This window comes from Epinephelus fuscoguttatus, linkage group LG9, assembly GCF_011397635.1.
Source record: "Epinephelus fuscoguttatus linkage group LG9, E.fuscoguttatus.final_Chr_v1".
NCBI lineage: Eukaryota > Metazoa > Chordata > Actinopteri > Perciformes > Serranidae > Epinephelus > Epinephelus fuscoguttatus.
This window is the reverse complement of record NC_064760.1, coordinates 38,688,729-38,707,853: the sequence shown is the minus strand read 5'-3', so window position 1 is coordinate 38,707,853 and position 19,125 is coordinate 38,688,729. Positions and strand designations below refer to the sequence as shown.

Below are 19,125 nucleotides of genomic sequence, written 5' to 3'. Positions count from 1 at the left end.
ACACAAATGCACAGTTTGAGTGAATAAAGGTAGAGTAGGATGTGTTTCATACACTGTGCAGAGCAGACTCAGACCAGCAGCCTGCAAGCATCAGGAAATGATGTGGTTATAGTGTTATATCAGATGGTTTCCTTTTCTCCAGTTTGCATGTGGCAAGTTGTATGTGTGTGTGCGTGTGCGTGTGCGTGTGTGCAGGTGTTTTACCTCCATAATTTGTGGTAAGTCATTAGTATAGTAGTGTTGGTGATGGCCGTTGACTGCTGATAATGCCAGCAGATACTCATTACGAACTTCAGTCAAACGATCTTCACACTCTCTCAACCTGGCACTGAGCTGCAAGGACACACAAAATTATATTTTGTGGTAAGTAAAACCTGCAGGAAACATCTCCAAATTTGCTATGAAAACAATAAAGGCCTATGGTACTTTGTTAAACTAAAATCCTGACTATTTAAAGTCACTTAAGGTCTCAGTGTTGTTTTACGATGATATTTGATTAAAAAATGGATGAAACTCAGTGTGTAGTATGATAAACTGCCACATCACTGAACATATCTGGTTCTGACAATGTGCCTCTTTTAGCTTATTGTTTCGTCTTAAAGACCTGGACACACCAGGATTTCACATTCCAGTAGAATCAGCATGATCTGAGGATCTGCCTGAGGAGGCCAAATTAATCCACATAAATTTGCTGCACTGACCAATAGCAAACTGTTTCTGAGATGAGAACTTTTCAGCTGTGTGGCATCATTCACTCTTTTTTCATCTGTCAGTGATACAAATATGGCTTCTGAAAAACACTGGACTTCAGCTGAAAACACACCAGTACCGCCCGTGGCCGGATTACCAAATGGGCTTTATGGGCACAGGCCCAGGGGCCCATGTGCAGACGGGCCCAGCCATGGGCCCAGCCAGAATGGGAGAAAACAACTGTATAACGTTTTTCCCCTAAATCCCTCCTGTTCAAATTTCAAACAAATGACACCATTTATACAACAGTTAGTTCCTACCGAGTAATTTGGAGAGCCATTCCGTGAGTGCTGATATAGAGTATGACATCACTGGGACTTGTAACAGTAAAATCACTCCGCTCACGTGTTATAAATATAAATACAACCGTTAATTTACCAACTGTCACATTCGCTACATTGACGCAAACTGACACTATAGCGTTACACCAAGAAGATGGATATTATTATTACTGAGGATGAGGGGGAGTGGAAGCTGAATCCGGCCGTGCCAACATCCAGGTTTGCCAACGCTTCATCAGCCGAACTGGACGAAGTTACACAGCTGCAGATCAAATACAAAGTAGGCTAGCTTGTGAGTTCCTGGTGTGTGCTGCGTTGCCTGGCAACAGACTGGGGGAACTGTTTTTTTTTTGGCGGCGCTACATAACATACTTAAATAATTTATTTCATCACCTTTTGTTAACATTTCCTCACTCAGCATTGCTGTTTAAGCTGTTGTTGACCTGTTGTATAAAAGTAATATCACAGGAGAGGGAGTAGTGTTGTACTGTAGCCTATATCGTCACGGCTGTAATTGTCTTCGATTACCGATAGTACATCACTCCCTCTCGTGTGATATTGCTTAGGTATAACCAATAAAATTCACGCTGTTTTTTTTTGTTTTGTTTTTTTTACCTAAATAGAATGATTTAATTGGTCAAGTGCAAGTGTGGAAACTATGGTAACAGGCCGCTCCGCCTCCGCCCCTACGCGACTCAGACTGTCCTCAGCGATAGCAGTGATAGAGAGTGAAAGATGAGCGAAACAAGTGGTTGTACCAAATGTAAGCGGAGAAAAGAAAAGGAGGAGAGGGAGGCAACTTTTTTTTTTAAAACGTGTGCCTTCCATCCAAACTTTCATCCTCAAACGGAGCCAGGAGGACTGTGAATTCGCAACTAGTGCAGCTGGAGGGAGAGAAGCGGTACTGGCGGGAGGTGTTGAAGCGTGTCGTGGCCGTCATTTAATTCCTAAGTGAAAGAAGGTTGCCTTTCCGTGGCGATGATGAAGTTCTTGGATCACCACACATCACCTGTAGCCTACAGGTGTTCGTGTGTGTGCGTGTGGGCGTGCGTGCGTGCCTGTGTGTGTGTACGTATGTATGTGTGTGTGTGTGTGTGTGTGTGTGTGTGAAGACAACCTATATTACCATCATTTTCTATTTCTATTCACTATCAGAATAAGGCTTTCAGTCAAGTTGACCAGTGCTGTTTTGTGTCCTTTTTATTACCAGTAAATGAGAGTAGAGATAATAAAGAAGGAGGTGACATAAAAAGAGAGACAGCCCTCAGAGAGCCAAAGACAGGACACAAAGTGCATCTGGAGACAGAGCAGAAAAGCCATATTTACAGGTATGTGTATGTGGGTTTGTGTGTGAATTATGGAAGATTCTGAATCCACAATCTGGACTTGTGGAGGTGAAGCAGTTTGTGTTTGCAAATGCTAATGAGTAACAATATAAGCTGATTTCTTGATATTGTTGCTTGGCGAGGAAAGCGTTGTTGCAATTATGTGTAAATCCTGTATGATGGAGGATATCTGCAGGTGTCGATTTTGTGATCATATACAGTAGGCTGTGCCCTGTCAGTGTAAATCCTGTATACGTTACAGGTGTTTCCAACAAATAGCAGTCCATAATACAAAACCCTGTTTGTGTGCATGTCTGTGTGTGTGTGTGTGTGTGTGTGTGTGTCTGTGTCTGTGTGTGCCCTCTTAAACCGGGCCTGGTGCCGCCGAGGCACGGCATGTCAGGTGACATGCGTTGCGCTGCAGGTTATCAACAGACGACCACACAGAGTTTCCTCTTCCGTCTATGCCTTTCCCTAAAACCATGCATAGACACCCACTAATTCAAGTTGATTTCTCACCTGAAGAGCCAATCTCCAAAACTATGATGCACCAGGAGGTATCTTTTTGGCCATTGTCTTTATAATGACAAGATTGTAAGTTGTTTAGCTCGGGATCTTTTTCAACCTCAACAACAAGCCTTTCCTCATCCAGTCTTCGTCACACACAAGTCACAGCAACAGCGACAGGGTTCTCTTGACACATCCATGGTGAGGAGAGCAGTCAAGCTGCCATAGGAGCAGAGAAAAAGAGCTGCCATGAGCCGGTATGTTCAAGTATGTTCAGGCAGAGAGCAAGTGGGGGAAAAAGGGTATTTAATCCTGGGGGTGGCAAGGCTGGAAATAGGACAGTGGCGTAGGGTGGTACGTCCAGGATTGTACATTGAAGATGATAGGGTCGTATTTTTTTTTTGATGAGTGTCATTTGCCACCAGTATGTTTTGGCCTTTATTTTCTGATTTGTGACAAAGCTAAGCTAACGAGCTAACGTGTTTGCTGACAATTAGCAAGCTCATAGAGTTCCATCCAGAATGAGTCCTAAAACCCAAAAATGAGTTAGCATTTCTGCAGTCACAGGTTCCCTGTCTTGAAGTCAGTGGGCTTTGGTTAGATGCCTGAACAAAGGTCTGTAGTTAACACAAGCTCAAGAGACTTTCCCATTTTGTTCTATGACCTAAAATACATTAATAAATACCCCACTTGTGAATTTTGAAGCCTTAACGTTTCTTAAAAAAAGGTAGTCGCTGACAAGTGACTAAATGAGACTACAGAACGTCACCACACCGAGCAAAGCTTTACAGCCTTGCTGTGGTAGGAATATTAAATCATGCTAGTGTAGTTTGTTTATGGCAATTTCATTCAGGGTTCAAAAATCATAAAAGTGGTGTTAATTTGTGAAGATGATCTTGCTGAGCAAAACGTGTAAGTATCATAAACGTTTGTTTGACACAAAACTTATTGTCTGCAATAATCCAAAAATCCAAAGGAAAAATCCCGTTGGCTTTTTGCAGGCCGACACTAACTTCCTTATCAGCCTACAGAAAAACGTCATCCCTGAAGCATTCTATCAGCTCAGAGTTATTTTTCCCTCTTCAGTACCTTTTTCTTCTCAGCGAAATGGTATGCAATTGCGAACAAAATGTAGAGCGCTATCGAGACTGAGCTAACATTTAGCTAGCAGCTGAAAACAGTTCACCATTACCCCTGCAATGAGTCATTGTCACCAAGCTTCTGCATCCTACCCATTTCATGTGGGCAAGAGAATGTCACTTCGTAGTGAAAGACAGGCAGCTGGAGAACATAGTAAAGCATTTAGCAGCTAAAGAGACAGATGTTTGTCTCAGGAGTTGGTGGAGGTCAAAAACAGAGCTAAAAGAGATTAAAGGTTGGACTTAGATTTATCAGGTGGTCACAAACACGACTTTAATACAACTGAAAAATAAATTCTAATGTGGCACTGATGCTGCAGGATAAATAGGCAGCTGTCTGCTAGCACGCTAAAGGCTGAAAATATTTGGTGATCATCAGTTTTTTTTGATGGTTTTCTACCCTTCAAGCTTTTAGTTAGCTTGTTTATATATTGTTATGTAGGAACTACATACACAGTCTAGATTAACATGGTAAATTTCTAAGTCATACCTTGGCGGTCATCTTTTGTAGTCCAGTTTTAAAGTGGAAAATTCCATGTTCACTCTTTCTGGCTCTAGAAGACAGAGTTAAAACTTATCTTAATATATAAGGCATTAAAAGAATTACACAATAACAAAAGACATAAAGACTGTTGCTACACATTTTCTGAAATATTCATCTGAAACACTGTTCTATATGTAAACTTAATGTTTGACTGAGATAGCATTTAATTTACCAGTTAGTGTTACAACAACCGACTTGGTATGAAGAGCAAGAAAGTCCATGTAAGGCATGTAAGGGGGGGGGGGGGGGGGAACAAAAACAAAGGACTTTCACCCAGGAGGCCACAGTTTGTGTCCTGTGTGAAAACAAAAGTCAGTGTTGTGATGTAACATAATTTGCATATGGTCATCATGCACTGATGTGGCTCACATGAAATATATACATCATGTTACATACAAATGTACTTATTTTAAACCAAGACATGGTCCTTTTATGAAGCCTAACTAAGTAGTTTTTTTTTCTTAAACCTAACAGCAACCGTTTCACAACACTAACCATGTGTAACAATGTGTTTCAGTTGTGCATTACATAGAGACGCAAAAGGGTGCCCTGTTCGTCACTATGATATGCCTAGGGGCATGACAAAGCGCCAGTAATGGATGACATAGGAATGAGAACAGGCTGTCTATCCACACACACTTCTGAAAATGTTTTCAAATGTCTCAAGCCGGACTTTTCCCAAAATTACTATATCTCTGATCTCAGAGCTGCATGTGAAATAATTTACAGCTCAAGATCTACAGACCTCTTCGATTCTCCCTTAAATTTTTTTTTAGCAGAAACCACTGGCTCATAGTGTTTGTAGATACAAACCATTCTTGATAAAGCCACTGATCTTTTTCATGGGTTAGTGTCATCGCTTTTGTTTGTATGTTTGTTTTGCTTCTGCCACACACAGTAACCTGCTCTGTGCATCAGCTGCTTTCTCTCTGGCAACACTGGCGATGTGACTGAGTTGGTGGTAGCTCTTCTTGATCCTGTGCAGCTCCCGCAGAGCATCCACCACTTCCCCTTGCACCTTCTGGAGCTGCTCTAGGCCCTAACACACACACACACACACACACACACACACACACACACACACACACACACAGCGAAACGATCCATTCAGCCATCAGTGGAAGATATTTACAGTAATGGTCATTGCATAGTGTGGTGCAGTGATGAAAATGCACCCAGTATGCACCCCCCTCCTATAAGAATTAGAAGTATTTGAGCACTGTGTGTGTGTGTGTGTGTGTGTGTGTGTGTGTGTGTGTGTGTGTGTGCATGCGTGCAGGTGTGCGTGCGTGTGTGTGTACACGGTGTGCAGCTCTCTTACTCTCTTAGCTCGGATGTCCTTTGCATTGCGAAGACTCCTGGAGGCGTGTCCAATCAGTTGGCGGTATTCCTCTGCAGCAGCTAGTCGTGATGCAGCGGACTGAGCTGTGGCATCTACAACTGACCTCCACACACCAAACACACTCCTGAAAACACACACAGAGAGACCAATGGGCCAACAACCATTGATTAAGTGCACTTTACACGTCTCTCTTAAAGCAGTGTCACATCTACCACCTCTCTGTAAATATGTGTGAAACAGATCGTAATCAACATAATACTAATATGTGCCATGAAGACTCAACCCTGTGTTATGTTCTCAGTATATTATAATGTAAATAGCCACAATGCACATTTGGACATATTTCTGCTCATATACTGTACTTATATTTGTAGGCCTCATAATTTGAAACAAGCACTGGTAAATGTGTCAATGAAGAGGACCCTGCTGCAACTTTAATACTAACAGACAAATCAGACACATATTTAATGATAAGGGTTTCATCTAAAATTACTGCAGTTTGTTCTCTATGTGAGGGTAGCATGGTGGTGTAGTGGTTAGTACTGTTGCCTCAAAGCAAAAGGATCCCAGGAGGGAGCCCTTCTGTGTGTTATAGTTGTGACCTGCAAGTGTTTAAGACACGCAAGTGTGTGTTCAGTTATTAAACACATCCTTTTCTGCTGTTTATTTCCTATGTAAAACTCAGATTTGACAATGTCCTCCAAGATGTCCAAATATAGAAAAACTTCTTGACTCAGAGCCATGGAGTTGAAGTTTGTCCCTGTCTAATGGAATCTAATGGAATTACCTTCAGCCATTGTATTTGCATAAATAACATGTAATCTCAACATCAACCATCGTTGTTGGAAAACCTGCCATACTAACTGTACAAGATAACTTTACGTACTTTTACTGAAAATGATGTCAGAGCAGATACATACACCATACTGTTGGAGATGGTTTCGGAAAATAAAGTCACCCTCAGAAGAGTGAAACAGATAACAGGATGATAAGGCTGTGTGTGGTATGTATGTGTACTTACCCAGAAGTGATAGCATCTGTATTTCCTCTTTGCCAGTCTCTTTTCTGGTACTGGACAGCTAACCTCTGAAGAGCCTGGGAAAACACACACCGCATCACAACCCCAAGAAACAAAATGTAGTTTATTAAAGACACAGTGACGATGCTTTAACTGAGAATCAGGTGGGCCGTCTTTGGTAAATGCGTTCCTTCACTATCATTTGACTACACACAGTTTAATAACTATTGCTACAAACAACATACACATTGGGCTCTTCATGAAAGGTGTTCATTGAGCTCTTGATTAGGAGATGTGAAGCACCTACAATGCCTTGCATTTTTTTTTTTTTTTTTTTTTTTTTACATTATTTTCTTTCTTACCTCTTTGTCTCTAAACTTGCATTAGGCTGTTTGCATCGTGCTATTAGTTTTTTATTTTTACTATTTGTGACCTATTTTTATTATTTGTGACCTCTTTGACTTGCTGTTGTCATAATTACATAATTATTTGCTTTAATATGAAGCTACACATTTTTGTGGCTACACACCATCATCAGGTAATACGTAATTAGCTAAAGCACAACAACGCCAAAGTACAGCCTCATAGAAACATTAGTGTGGCAGTAGACTGGCTTTAAAGTACCTTCCATTTTTTAAAATATATTTTGTCTCATGGCTCTAGCAGCTTGAGTGGATATTTGTCAGTGTAAACGACTTAAAGTGTCAAACATTTTCATGAATCAGTTACAATAGCTTAGCATGGATTTGCACGAACTAAAGCCATTTCACACCGAGCACAGATTTTGTTAGAATATTTTGCATTGACAATTATAAAAACAGATTTTTGGGCTTCTTGTGAATACCTGCACACCCCTGGGGAGCATTTGTCCAGGGAAAATTTTCTTTTAGTTTTTTGACCAATGACATTCTTTGTTTCAACTGATGTCATAACTTCAGGTCATAGCTAGCTAACTGCCAAAATAAGCCCACAGGAACAGCACCAGGCTTTGGGGCCAATTTTACTAGGGCTGTACCCAAAGATTCGGATATTCGAATATTCGTTTCTATGGGTAGGTATTCGTTATGAAAATTTGGTATTCGATATTCGTTTTTTTATTTACTTTTTTTCTTTTTTTTTTTTTTTTTACATATTGTTTTGGTGCTAAATGTAGTCTTTTTATTGTTGGTAAATGTAGGTTATTAATAAAAGTCAAAACTTTTAAATTGCATTGTTAAAAATGTGAAAATATAGTATCGCCCACCAACTGAGCTTGTGCGCACGGCACGCTTGAGCGCATCCGTCTGAGGCTGTGGATCAATGCCAGGTTTTACCACTTTATCACTATTCCCTCTAACTTGTAGCTGTTTTTTCGTTATCTTTTGAATTTAATATGAATTATGAAACCGTTTTTGTCAATGTTTGTTTCCCCCGTTTTGTACAATAAATTATTGTTTAAAGTTTCAACAAGTTTCTTTTTGGAGTGTGTGACACAAGTGTGTTTTGAAAACGACCGCAGACTGTCACTTGCTCAACGCATCAGTACCTTCAGATGCCATGACAGTAATAGCCAATAATGTGAAAATATCATTTACAGACCGATTTAACAGACAATCACTGCTGCCTGACCCGCAGGTCCATTTGCGGGTCCCGCGGGTTACGGGTCGACCCGCGCATCACTACTCAGCTCAGTCTATAAGGCTGTACACAACAGTAAGGCTATAGACATTATATTCTGTTCAGGCCGGCAGAACCAGCAGCGCATTGGCTCTACAGTGCACGGCACTGCTGATTAACCATTTTATTGCAGCACAGAGTGTCTGCCAGCAACCAATTACTTGCAGAGGCTTCCTACAACTTGTTTCAGCGGTTCCGATTTAATCAGAAGACAAATTAAACAGGATGACTAGCCAATGTGAAAATCCAAAGAAAGTATAGAATAATGTACTGAAGGAGACTGTTGCCATCACATTTTTTTGTGGTTTGAGAGCAAAGATCCAGTTGCCGCTGTGCAAAACTCTGCAATACAATTGGGTCCGAAAAAACCCCGGAGGCAGACCGGGGAGGCAAGGAATTTTGAGGCCCCAGCCCCAGTGCTGCTTCCAGGTCTCATTATACATCCATGTGCCAAAATAGGGAAACCTCTAAAACAATAAAGGCCTGTGGCTTGAGAACACCAATCAGCTGAGATATGAAAATGTAATGTTGCTGATATGCTCTTGCTGACATATGTTGGTCATCGAATGGGACTATCCACAACAGCTAGTGTTGGCATCAGATGTGTGTAGTTCATGTTAGCCTCTTAGTCATTCTCTGTCTGGATAGTTTTTTGTTGTGTAGGGGGTTTTTTTGTTTTGTTTTTTTGCAAAAATGGAACATGGCACTGGACCTGGGGTGCAATGTTGTCATGCTAGAATTCCCCACACAGTTTTTCTATATTCCACCTCCGCATTTTTGCATCATGCTGATGGGAAAAGGTTTTAAGCGTGGATACACACACATATGACACATTCTTCACCATGGTGCAAACAACACATGAAGCACACTCCAGAGTTTTCCAGAGAAGAATCTTGGAACATCTAGTGAGAGCTTTCATTTATCAAACGAAAAGGGAGGGAAAAATTTTGGAAGGCATAACCCTCTGTTGAAACAAACTGACACACACAAACTGTACACACAGAGTCACAAGTGACAGTGAACAACAACACAGCACTCACGTACTGATATGGGACCTGAAATCAATAAATGATGCATATTTCCAGTAAAAACCAGAAAGGTTCCAGTAATAGGACTAACAGTGGACTAGAATAGCTCGTGCACTCACCTGACCATATTCTTTCTCTATAGCGGCTCGTTGCTTACTGAAGGTCCTTGGGGAACACAGAATAACACAACACAAATCAACAGACATGTCAAGATGCTCTCACTGTCCCTTTTAGTATTGATCTCTCTTCTTGTCACCCTCTGTCTCACTTGATTCAATGGGAGGATTTCATACAGACATCCCCAGTCTGGTGAGTTTCGTACCTGATCTCCTCCAGCAGTTCAGTGTCTTGGTGTTGTTTGGTCTGCAATCTGCTGAGCTGCTCTGAGAACACCAGTTTCACCTGCTGGCTCTCCTTTACCTGTACGCACACACACACACACACACACACACACACACACACACAACGTATATTTACTCAAGATACTCTACTTAGTAAAATTTTGAGGTAATTGTACTTACTGCACTACATTTAGTTGATAACTTTATTTACTTTTCAGATTCAGATTAATATTACAAAACGCAATTAATAAATAACTTACAATGTATTAATATATGATAAGATAAGACTTGATCCTGGGGGGGAATTCACATCCTACCCATTAAGTAATTACAATGAGCTCTACCTTTACCAACGACAACTTTTAACTGATGAGCATATTACAGCAATGCATCAATAATTGTGTTCCAATAACATAACATACATTATTTAAAAAATGACTTATTCTAATTATTACTTATATTTGGTATTTTAAGTATATTTTGATAGTTAAACTGATGTACTTTTACATAAGTATAATTTTGGATGCATGAACTCTGTCTTTGCTGTGGGGGGACTAGGGATGTAACGATATGGAAAATTTGATATCTCGATTATAGTGACCAAATTATCATGGTAAACGATAATATTGCAATATTTTTTTAAGCGCTGTAAAATGTCCAAAAAATAGATACCTTGAAATAACTTCACTAAATCTTCTAACTACCTTATCATACTAAAATGTTAACAGCCAAAATCTTTTATTAAAATGAAACTTTCACATTAAAGGGGCAAGGGATTGGCACAGCAACAGAACATTTTATTTTAAATTAACAAAATATGTAAACACATTACAGGAGCAAAGCTTATTTGTCTGGTGCATTTTAACAGTCAATAAAATATGTAAACAATTTATATATTAATTATTTATTTATTAGCATGAGAGGAAAAATATATATAAAACAAAACAATGCAAGAGCAGAACAAAAGACATACAATATGTAGAATAGATATCACAAATGTGCAGGAGAAACCAAAAAACCCCTAAGGGCAATGGTCATCATTACACAGAATAATTCGCACATTAGAAGTGTGCATGTGAGTCAGAGGATTACCTGTATGAGAAAAGGAGTGCGTGCTCTCGGTCAGGTTAACACAGCAGCGTTTTATGTTGTTTCCTTGAGCTTATGTTGAGAAAGCATAACTAGCCGTCTATATCGATTCTAGCTCGCCATACAATAACCATAATCAGTGATTCAATCATAGTTGATCTCAATTAGCGTTACGTTACGTCGGTTTATATTCTGTCGGCTCCGCTCAGTGTTTTCAGCTCCGTTTCGTTTTGAAACACTTAACATTAGCAACATAGCTGCTAATACGGCTATTAGTTAATCAGCTAGTATTAGCTCCTAAGTGTCTTAAATGAAAACGGAAAACCTAGTCGCCGTTTAGGAGGACAGATACGGCTCAAATGTCTCGTATACGTCGAGAGTTATTATTAGTTATTATGACAATCTTAGTAAAACCAAAGTCCCTCACACAATAACTGACATTTGCATAGCATAACTTGCATTGGCTGTAAAGCTGTGGATGATGGTCACTGAGATGAGCCAGTAGATTTGTAGTGTCGCTACCCTTCGCAGCATCTTTCTTTCTGCATGTTCTGCACACGGGATAGTTGTCCTCCACCAGCTGTCCCTCGGGATTCTTCAGAAACCCAAAGCAGACTTGGTGCGTTTAGTTGGGGGGGGGGGGGGGGGGGGGGATGTCCTGAGTGCCGCTTCTGCCATGTTTTCATTCTTTGTGTTTACACGTGCTACGCATTCACACAGCGCCTGCATCGCGAGACTTGAATGAGGCTGTTATTACATGTCCTGATAATCCACCGCGATAATGCAATTAATTTAAACATAAACGGTAATTCTTACCGTGTAAAAATTAACTGAAATTTACCATAATATCGGTAATTGTTACATCCCTGGGGGGACCGATTATGTTCATTTGCAGGTTCATACTTTTGGGTTTCTACTAGAACATGTTTGCATGCTTTAATGTTTCTATAATGCTTTGTTTCACAGTCATACAGTCGGTGCTGGAACACTGCAATCAGGGAGAAATGAACAACAACAGCAACCAAGATTGCATGTTTCCCTAACATTAGTATGTAGCTACATTTAGCAGTGTTTGCAGCCAGCAAATGACTTTGTCTGAGTATAGTGGCACTTTCTACCATGAAAAATCACAAATGAAAGTTTTTAAACCAACATTAGCTGGATATGTTCTAGAAGAAATATGATTTGAAATGTGGGACAAGATAATATCAGCAAGATTTCCTATTTCCCTGATGTTAGCATGTTGCTACATGTAGCAGTGTAGGCTACATATTGTTAACAGTTGTAGTGACTATCTGGATGACCATGTATAAGGAATTCATCACAAGCTGACATTAGCTTGTCTTCAAAGTGGGAAAAACATTGGAAACAGATTATTCAGACAGGTCTGAGGCTGTAAATTTTTGTTCAGAAGGATTATGTTTGCATGGGTTACATTTACTCCATAATTTGAAACCATGTTTAATATGAGCATCACTCATTGCAACTTTGGTTATATCAACACAGCAGTGAACTGGCTGTCCAGTCACCAATCTGTTTTACGGTTTCACAATCAATCTCAATAAGTGTTCTGTAGTTAGGAAAATAAATGATAGAATTTCATACAAAACACGGTGTCTCTCTGTCTACTATGGAAATAGCAGTCTGCCTTACAGGACGTAGACGATGGATATAAAGCCTGCCATTAGTCACCTTCAGACAGCAAGACTGTAGTCGAGACAGATTTAACTAAGGGCAATAAAGTCCAAGACCAGGTTCAGTCGAGACCAAGTCAAGACAGAGTTCAAAGAAATCTGAGTTCTGTTCAAATCATAAAAGGCAATAGTGTCCTTCCAATAGTGATTAAGGATGGACAGAATAATCTATATACTGGAAACAAATCTAAAATGTCTATAATTATATTGCTGACATCACAATACCGAGTAAAGTTTAGAATGAAGAACACAGTCAGTTAGACCACTGACATATACATAGATGCCGCTGATTTGACCTGTTGCCACAATACGTGTTTGTAACAATTCCTTATTAGCCAAGCTAGCATGCTGCGCTTGTGCAAAACACAGTGGCAGTGGATGAGAGTGCAGACAGAGCCGACTGAAATGGCCCAAGACCAAGACAATTGTGAGTCCAGCAAAATATCAGACCAAGACAAATGCAAGACTTCAAAAAGTGGTCTTGAGAGCGGACTTAAGGCTGAGGCTGGGCTCTGATACTATATAATCTTTGAAACCAGTCTAAGCCAGACCTCCTGCTACTATTTTTGCAAGAGCACCATCACAGCATCCTGGGCTCAGTGCTGCCCAAGACAACTGTGAAATAAAAACAAATAAGCAAAAGTGTTTTATTCCTTAGTGCGAAATTATGATGCGTTCAGCCTGACCCTTCTCCGGCGTTGGCACAACATCAGATAGGTCTGGCTACTAATCCTAGACTACGGAGATAGTTTCTGTGCCCAGCTTAGCTCAAATACTCAAAGCACGTAGCCTACAACAAAAGTGACAAAACAGGCAACACATCCAGGAAGCTAATAAAAACATAATTGTAGAGTAATGAGAAGTTGTTACAAGAGACAATGTTTTACCACCCATCTATGAAGACAGAACGTTTGCAATGCTGGGCAGTGCCTCTATGAAGGGTAAGCTAAGTAATGACAATGTCTCATTTTTTATTTCAGGCGTGTTACAAAATGCACAGTATTTAGTCCTGAACAAGTAAATAAGATATTTTTTAATGACTGTGGACATGCTAACATTCTTTAGGCAGGCTACACATAAACTTCGAGAATGCTAATGTCAACACACCATTTTTGCCAGATGTCATGTAATTGTCAGCAAGTTAGCTTTCAGCCATTTCTAACTGATGATATTCTGGCATATTACTACATAAATGTTAGCATGTTAAGACAGAAATGAAGGCCTCACACATACAGTTACCTAACTTCCTAGCTACATTACAGACTAGTTCTTATCATTAGCTAGCAGCAAGTTGACTGGCTAGCAGGCTCACTATGTCCTGTAGAGCATGAGAGAGGAAGACTTAAGGTTGTTGAAATTCTGTAGTGCTGATGGATTTGTTGAAACTTTCTTAGCTGACTAAAATTGGTCACCAGTAACACAGCCAAGTGGAACACCAACTTCATACACTTTGCCGCTTAATGGCAAATGTTTCCAATCTTAAATTGTAAAATGAATTATGGACTGCAGGACAAACAGAAAAAATATTTGCTCTTAAGAGAAGGATATTAAGGCCAACTCTGACTGGAGTGCAACACATAACTTCTCAATGGTCTGTAAGGTCTCAAATACCATATGACATATATGCACTGAGTGAGTCTCAACATTTAATGTACTGTTAATTTATTTAGAGCATTTAATAGATACCTTGAAGAGTTAGCACATGTTGGCATTCACACGATTGACCATTATATGTTTTCAATACTTGCAGACAGATGCTTTCACAGGAAATGCATTCACTATCCAAAACAAAATGTCATAATATTTACCACATAAACATATGTCTCTCTCTGGGAGTATATACTAAGAAAAATGCACTTATTGTGGCATAAATGTTTTCATTGTTATGCTCTGCAAAGTCTTATTGTGGAAAATGTATTAACTTAAGAGGATGTCGAACAAGAGGGACAGAAATGAAAGTAGTGGAGTAGTAGAGACACAAAGTTTGTGTAAGCAGTCAGCACTCTACATGAATACAAACTCATATTAACTGTATTAATGTGAAGACTACTGTAGCTTACCTTTCTAGGTGGTGGCTGCATAGCTGGATGCTGATAGTGTCCGTTATGTCTCTGTTATTATATTGCGTGACTGCTACTTCCTCTATATTTTCACACACTGCATGCACATCTACAACACTCTTCCTCTCTTTCCCCTCTCTTCCCCTCTCTCTCTCTCTCTCTCTCTCTCTCTCACTGTGGTGCTAGCCTATAGGGGGCAGCAGTGGCTACATCATTAAACGGGACACTATGCTGCCTTCAACAGAACACAGCGCTGGTTCACATTTTTTCATGTGTCTCCTAAAGCAATTCTCACATGCCCACATGAATATTGAAAGAGTCTTTGTCCAGTGTAGTTGTTTCCTTTGGTCATGAAGGAGGACTGTGGATTTTATACAGTCTTTCTTCAAAGTAAAAAAAGGTTCAGCAAGGCTTCAACAGTGTGACAGTGGGTTTCTCCAGAAGTTACAGTTTGAAAGGTTAAAAAGTTACTTTGTGATACCAGATTTCCTCTTTGTGTCAGTTTCACTATGGGCATATGAGGATTATATGTAGATAGACTTTAAAACATGTGAATCCATCTTTTGATGTACCACCTTTCCTTAGAGCAGTCCCAGTTGTAAGTCTTCAGTATCAACAGCACATGGAGGGATTTTTATTTGCACTCTAGTGAGGACCATAATAACATCCTTTTAAACCCCAAAACTAACAAGAGACGCCTCTACAGACACCACAGATTTCCAGATGGCAAAACTGATCCGTACCAGTCACTGTTTGCTCATTTATCTTACTATATAATGACGAAAACTCTGTCTGTGGGTGTATCTGTGTGTCTGTTCCATGTTTTTCTCCTCACTGACTTGGTCAATCCATGTGAAATTTGGCACAGTGGTAGAGGGTCATGGGAGGATGGGAATGAAGCAATATTACATCAATTGGCCAAAGGGGGCCATAGCAACCGATTGAAATTTCAAACTTTGAATGGGCATATCTCATGCCCCGTATGTCGTAGAGACATGAGATGCCTCTCCTCATGGGGAACACATAACTTCCAGTTGTATAGATTTTCCACCATTTTGAATTTTTTGAAAAACACTTCAAATCGATCTCTTCCTAGGAAGTTTGACCGATCTGCATGAAACTCTGTGAACATAATCTAGGGACCAATATCTAAAGTTCCCTCTTGGCAAAAGTTGGAAAACGTACTAAAACTGAGCTTCTATAAGGCAATGAATGTTGTGGCTCATCACATAAAGGTGTATAACATCTCAAGGGTTTCACTGATCACCACGCAACTTTGTAGGCATATGACCACACATAATCTGAGGGGACCCCTCCATTATTGACCCCATCAAACAAAATGGGGGCGCTAGAGAGCTAATTTCTTATCTAGGCCTAACCACCATTTTGATTTTTACTAAACTTGGTAGATATGTAGAACAGGACGCCTCAAGGTGACTGGAGAAATTTAACTCTAATTGGCAACTGGGTGGCACTATAACAACAGAAAAATGCTTAAAAATGGCTAAAATGGCTCCCCCTGTGGCCGAATGTTGTTGTTTTTTCAAATTTTTGGTATGACTAAGTCATGGTATGGTATGCTGTACTCAATGGGTATGGACTAGTTATCTGTAATTAAGCAAATTGCTGAAAGAATTGGTGTGATTTGTTCCTTTTGTATTGTCACACAGTGCAGAATTTGCTCTCAAACTCTATATTTGAATCACAAGTTTTTATTTTATTGTCAAATACCAATGTGTACAATTTTAAACACTATGAAAGAGATACATTATCACAAATCTACCCCCAACCTACACACGTATACCATCAGAATAATAATTATTATTCAAATATTATCATAAATTATTGCATAAAAATGTATACATAAGAATATACAGTACTTAATGTGAGAGCCAAATATGTTCTTTCACTTACCAGGCATTAATTGTGTTTACCATGTGTGTACACTGAGTGGCACTGTGCTGGTATTTTGAGCTTAGTGATAAAAGGTAGGATGGACATTGTTGCCATCAGGAGTTTGACCCCGGAAGGGCAGATGTCTTTTTTTACCGTTGTGGCATGGAAGTGTTCGTCATGCTAAAATTTGTGTTCAGTTTTTGTTGAAAAATGAGGACATGTACATTTATTCAACCTTATGCATGCTGGTATGAATAAATATGATGATTGTTCTGCAGCTGGAGCCTGGAGGTCATTTTCTGAACACAACACAACCAAGGAAAGTTGTGGCATCAACCAAAGCAAGCATGTCAGCCAGGTCAGGCCAGGTTAAATAGCTCAGTAGCTGCAAGTAGTAGACTTACAACTTTTTTGTGCTATATCGGGATTGTTTTCTCAGATTTTTTTTCTCCCTCAAAATGGTGACATCAATCACTGTATTTTGTGATCGGCTTTAAAAGTCTCCTTTAACATATAAATGCTGGGTAAGAAGCAACCTGACAAACTGAATTAATGACAATAACAATTTTATTGAAGTGGCACTATAAGAGTTGAAAAAGTGATTCACAAAATATGAGAAAAGAAACAACAGTAAGGTTACATGAGAGCCCAGGAGAATGAACAAGGACATGGATACTTGGGTGGGGTGGTAACAATCTGATAACATGGATCTTTGTCCATTACTGTGCAGTCTTCATACATGGGAATAATTTATCATAATACATTTAACTGTTGTTTTTCCACACCCACATGGAGACAAATAATAATGACTAGCTAAATCAGTTGACATGTATCTTTAACACAATCATAAATTAATAATAAATAAAATAAATAGGTGTAAAACAATACATTTGCAAACATACATCATTTTTCATTTTCAGCATCAATATTGTCATGAACAAATGGGTTGTAATCCACAAAAGCACTGCTGCCATACATCAAAATATTAAACACGCATCACATTAAGAGATAGTGGAACTGGGAAGAGATAGATTTCACTCTTTTTTGGGTCTCAATAATTACTGACTGATCTGACAGATGTATGTTGTGATTAATAAATACTGTGCATCCACTAGTGACTGATTGTTGATCAAAGATATGATGTATGTTCGTGAGCAGAATTAATTGTGATGTGCTATCTGGTTGTTTCTTTAGTACCTATTTCTGCAGTTAATTCATGTATTAATTTATTCATTTAATTTGACTCAGTATGCGACTGTGTTCAGGTGTAGTCATGGCTCAGACTATTTTGTTTGTCTCGCTTTTGAGGCACAAATATGATACCTCTGCTGGGCCTGAAGGGCCACCAGCATTTTGACTATTCATGCTTTTTCTTTCCTGAGGAATTCTACACAGATGTCCAATTCAGTCCCAAACTAGGTATGACACTAAAATATGAAGACTCTCGTTATTACCATGGAAACAGTGATTTGACACAATGTCTCCCATTTAATCTTATGGTAAAAAGCCCCAGGAAAAAGCTGGTAAATGGACCGCAAGTTATAATTTTCATTTATTTGTTTTTTTTAGCAATTGTTTAAATCTCATTCTAATCCATTTTAACAACCGACTAAAGGCTGGAAGTCAATTATATGTCAAGGAGGTGCAAATCAGTTGCATGTAACTACTGTCAGAGCTGTCTTGAGAAGTTTTTCTGGCTTCTGTTTTTAAAGTGAATGTAAATCCAGTAAAAGTATTGTCCTGTATTATTCCAAATGATGTCTAATGAATTGTGAGAACATCTTCCTGAATGGTGATGCTGCAGCAACCAGCTACATTTGAAAACACTGAAAAGAAATCAGACAAATGTGCTTTGAAACATACAGTGATCACACTGAACATTACAAAGTATCTGTCGTCGCTGAATGTAAATGAGGATAACTGAAGAGACAGTTTCACAGGTCACCACTGATAACTGAGGTTATTGAACCGAGTTGATCGGCTGTACCAGGTCTTCCAGTTTCTCATGGAGGCTTTTTGCAGAAACCTTCACAGGTGGTGAACAGAAGTTCTTCTTTCCCTAAAGGGAAAAGCACATGGATATTAATGACCCTGTAGAAAACAGGACAACACAACTCCTCACAGGTTTTTAGCCTCTTGTAGCTCATAGTTTTGGTTTAAGTGGATTGAGGCAACTGTTACCCAACACACTAGCTATTACAAGTTAATAAAGCCCTAATATGTTAAGGCTGTCTGTTTGTATGTCACATAATACTGCTCTTTGCTGACCTATGTCCTAATGTTAGTGTTGTTAAGACAAGTTCAAATGCTGACTTGTGCCTGTTCATTAGTTTAGAGATGAGGCAGATCCAAACTACCATCTGAAGGCAAGAACACTTTGATTTAAAGCACACACTCTCAATTTTTGTCTGTCTTGAAACAATAGTTATAGCCTGTATTTACACTGAAGCGGCTT

General features: G+C 39.4%; 1 protein-coding gene across 2 annotated transcripts in view; it reads right to left on the bottom strand.

The window, feature by feature from the left end:
* The window catches only part of LOC125894919 (F-BAR and double SH3 domains protein 1-like), a 43,799-nt gene extending 28,929 nt beyond the window's left edge, over window positions 1-14,870 (bottom strand). The window contains exons 1-8 of one of the 2 annotated variants that reach the window (XM_049586610.1): window positions 14,775-14,870; window positions 9,913-10,010; window positions 9,710-9,755; window positions 6,910-6,983; window positions 5,868-6,012; window positions 5,449-5,585; window positions 4,493-4,556; window positions 205-333 (exon numbers count right to left, since the gene is read on the bottom strand). In XM_049586610.1, the coding sequence (XP_049442567.1) occupies window positions 205-333; window positions 4,493-4,556; window positions 5,449-5,585; window positions 5,868-6,012; window positions 6,910-6,983; window positions 9,710-9,755; window positions 9,913-10,010; window positions 14,775-14,795 (714 nt within the window). In that variant the 5' untranslated portion in view covers window positions 14,796-14,870. The remainder of the gene's footprint in view (window positions 1-204; window positions 334-4,492; window positions 4,557-5,448; window positions 5,586-5,867; window positions 6,013-6,909; window positions 6,984-9,709; window positions 9,756-9,912; window positions 10,011-14,774) is intronic. The other variant, XM_049586611.1, reaches the window with a different exon arrangement.
* Between the last annotated feature and the right edge of the window lie 4,255 nt (window positions 14,871-19,125).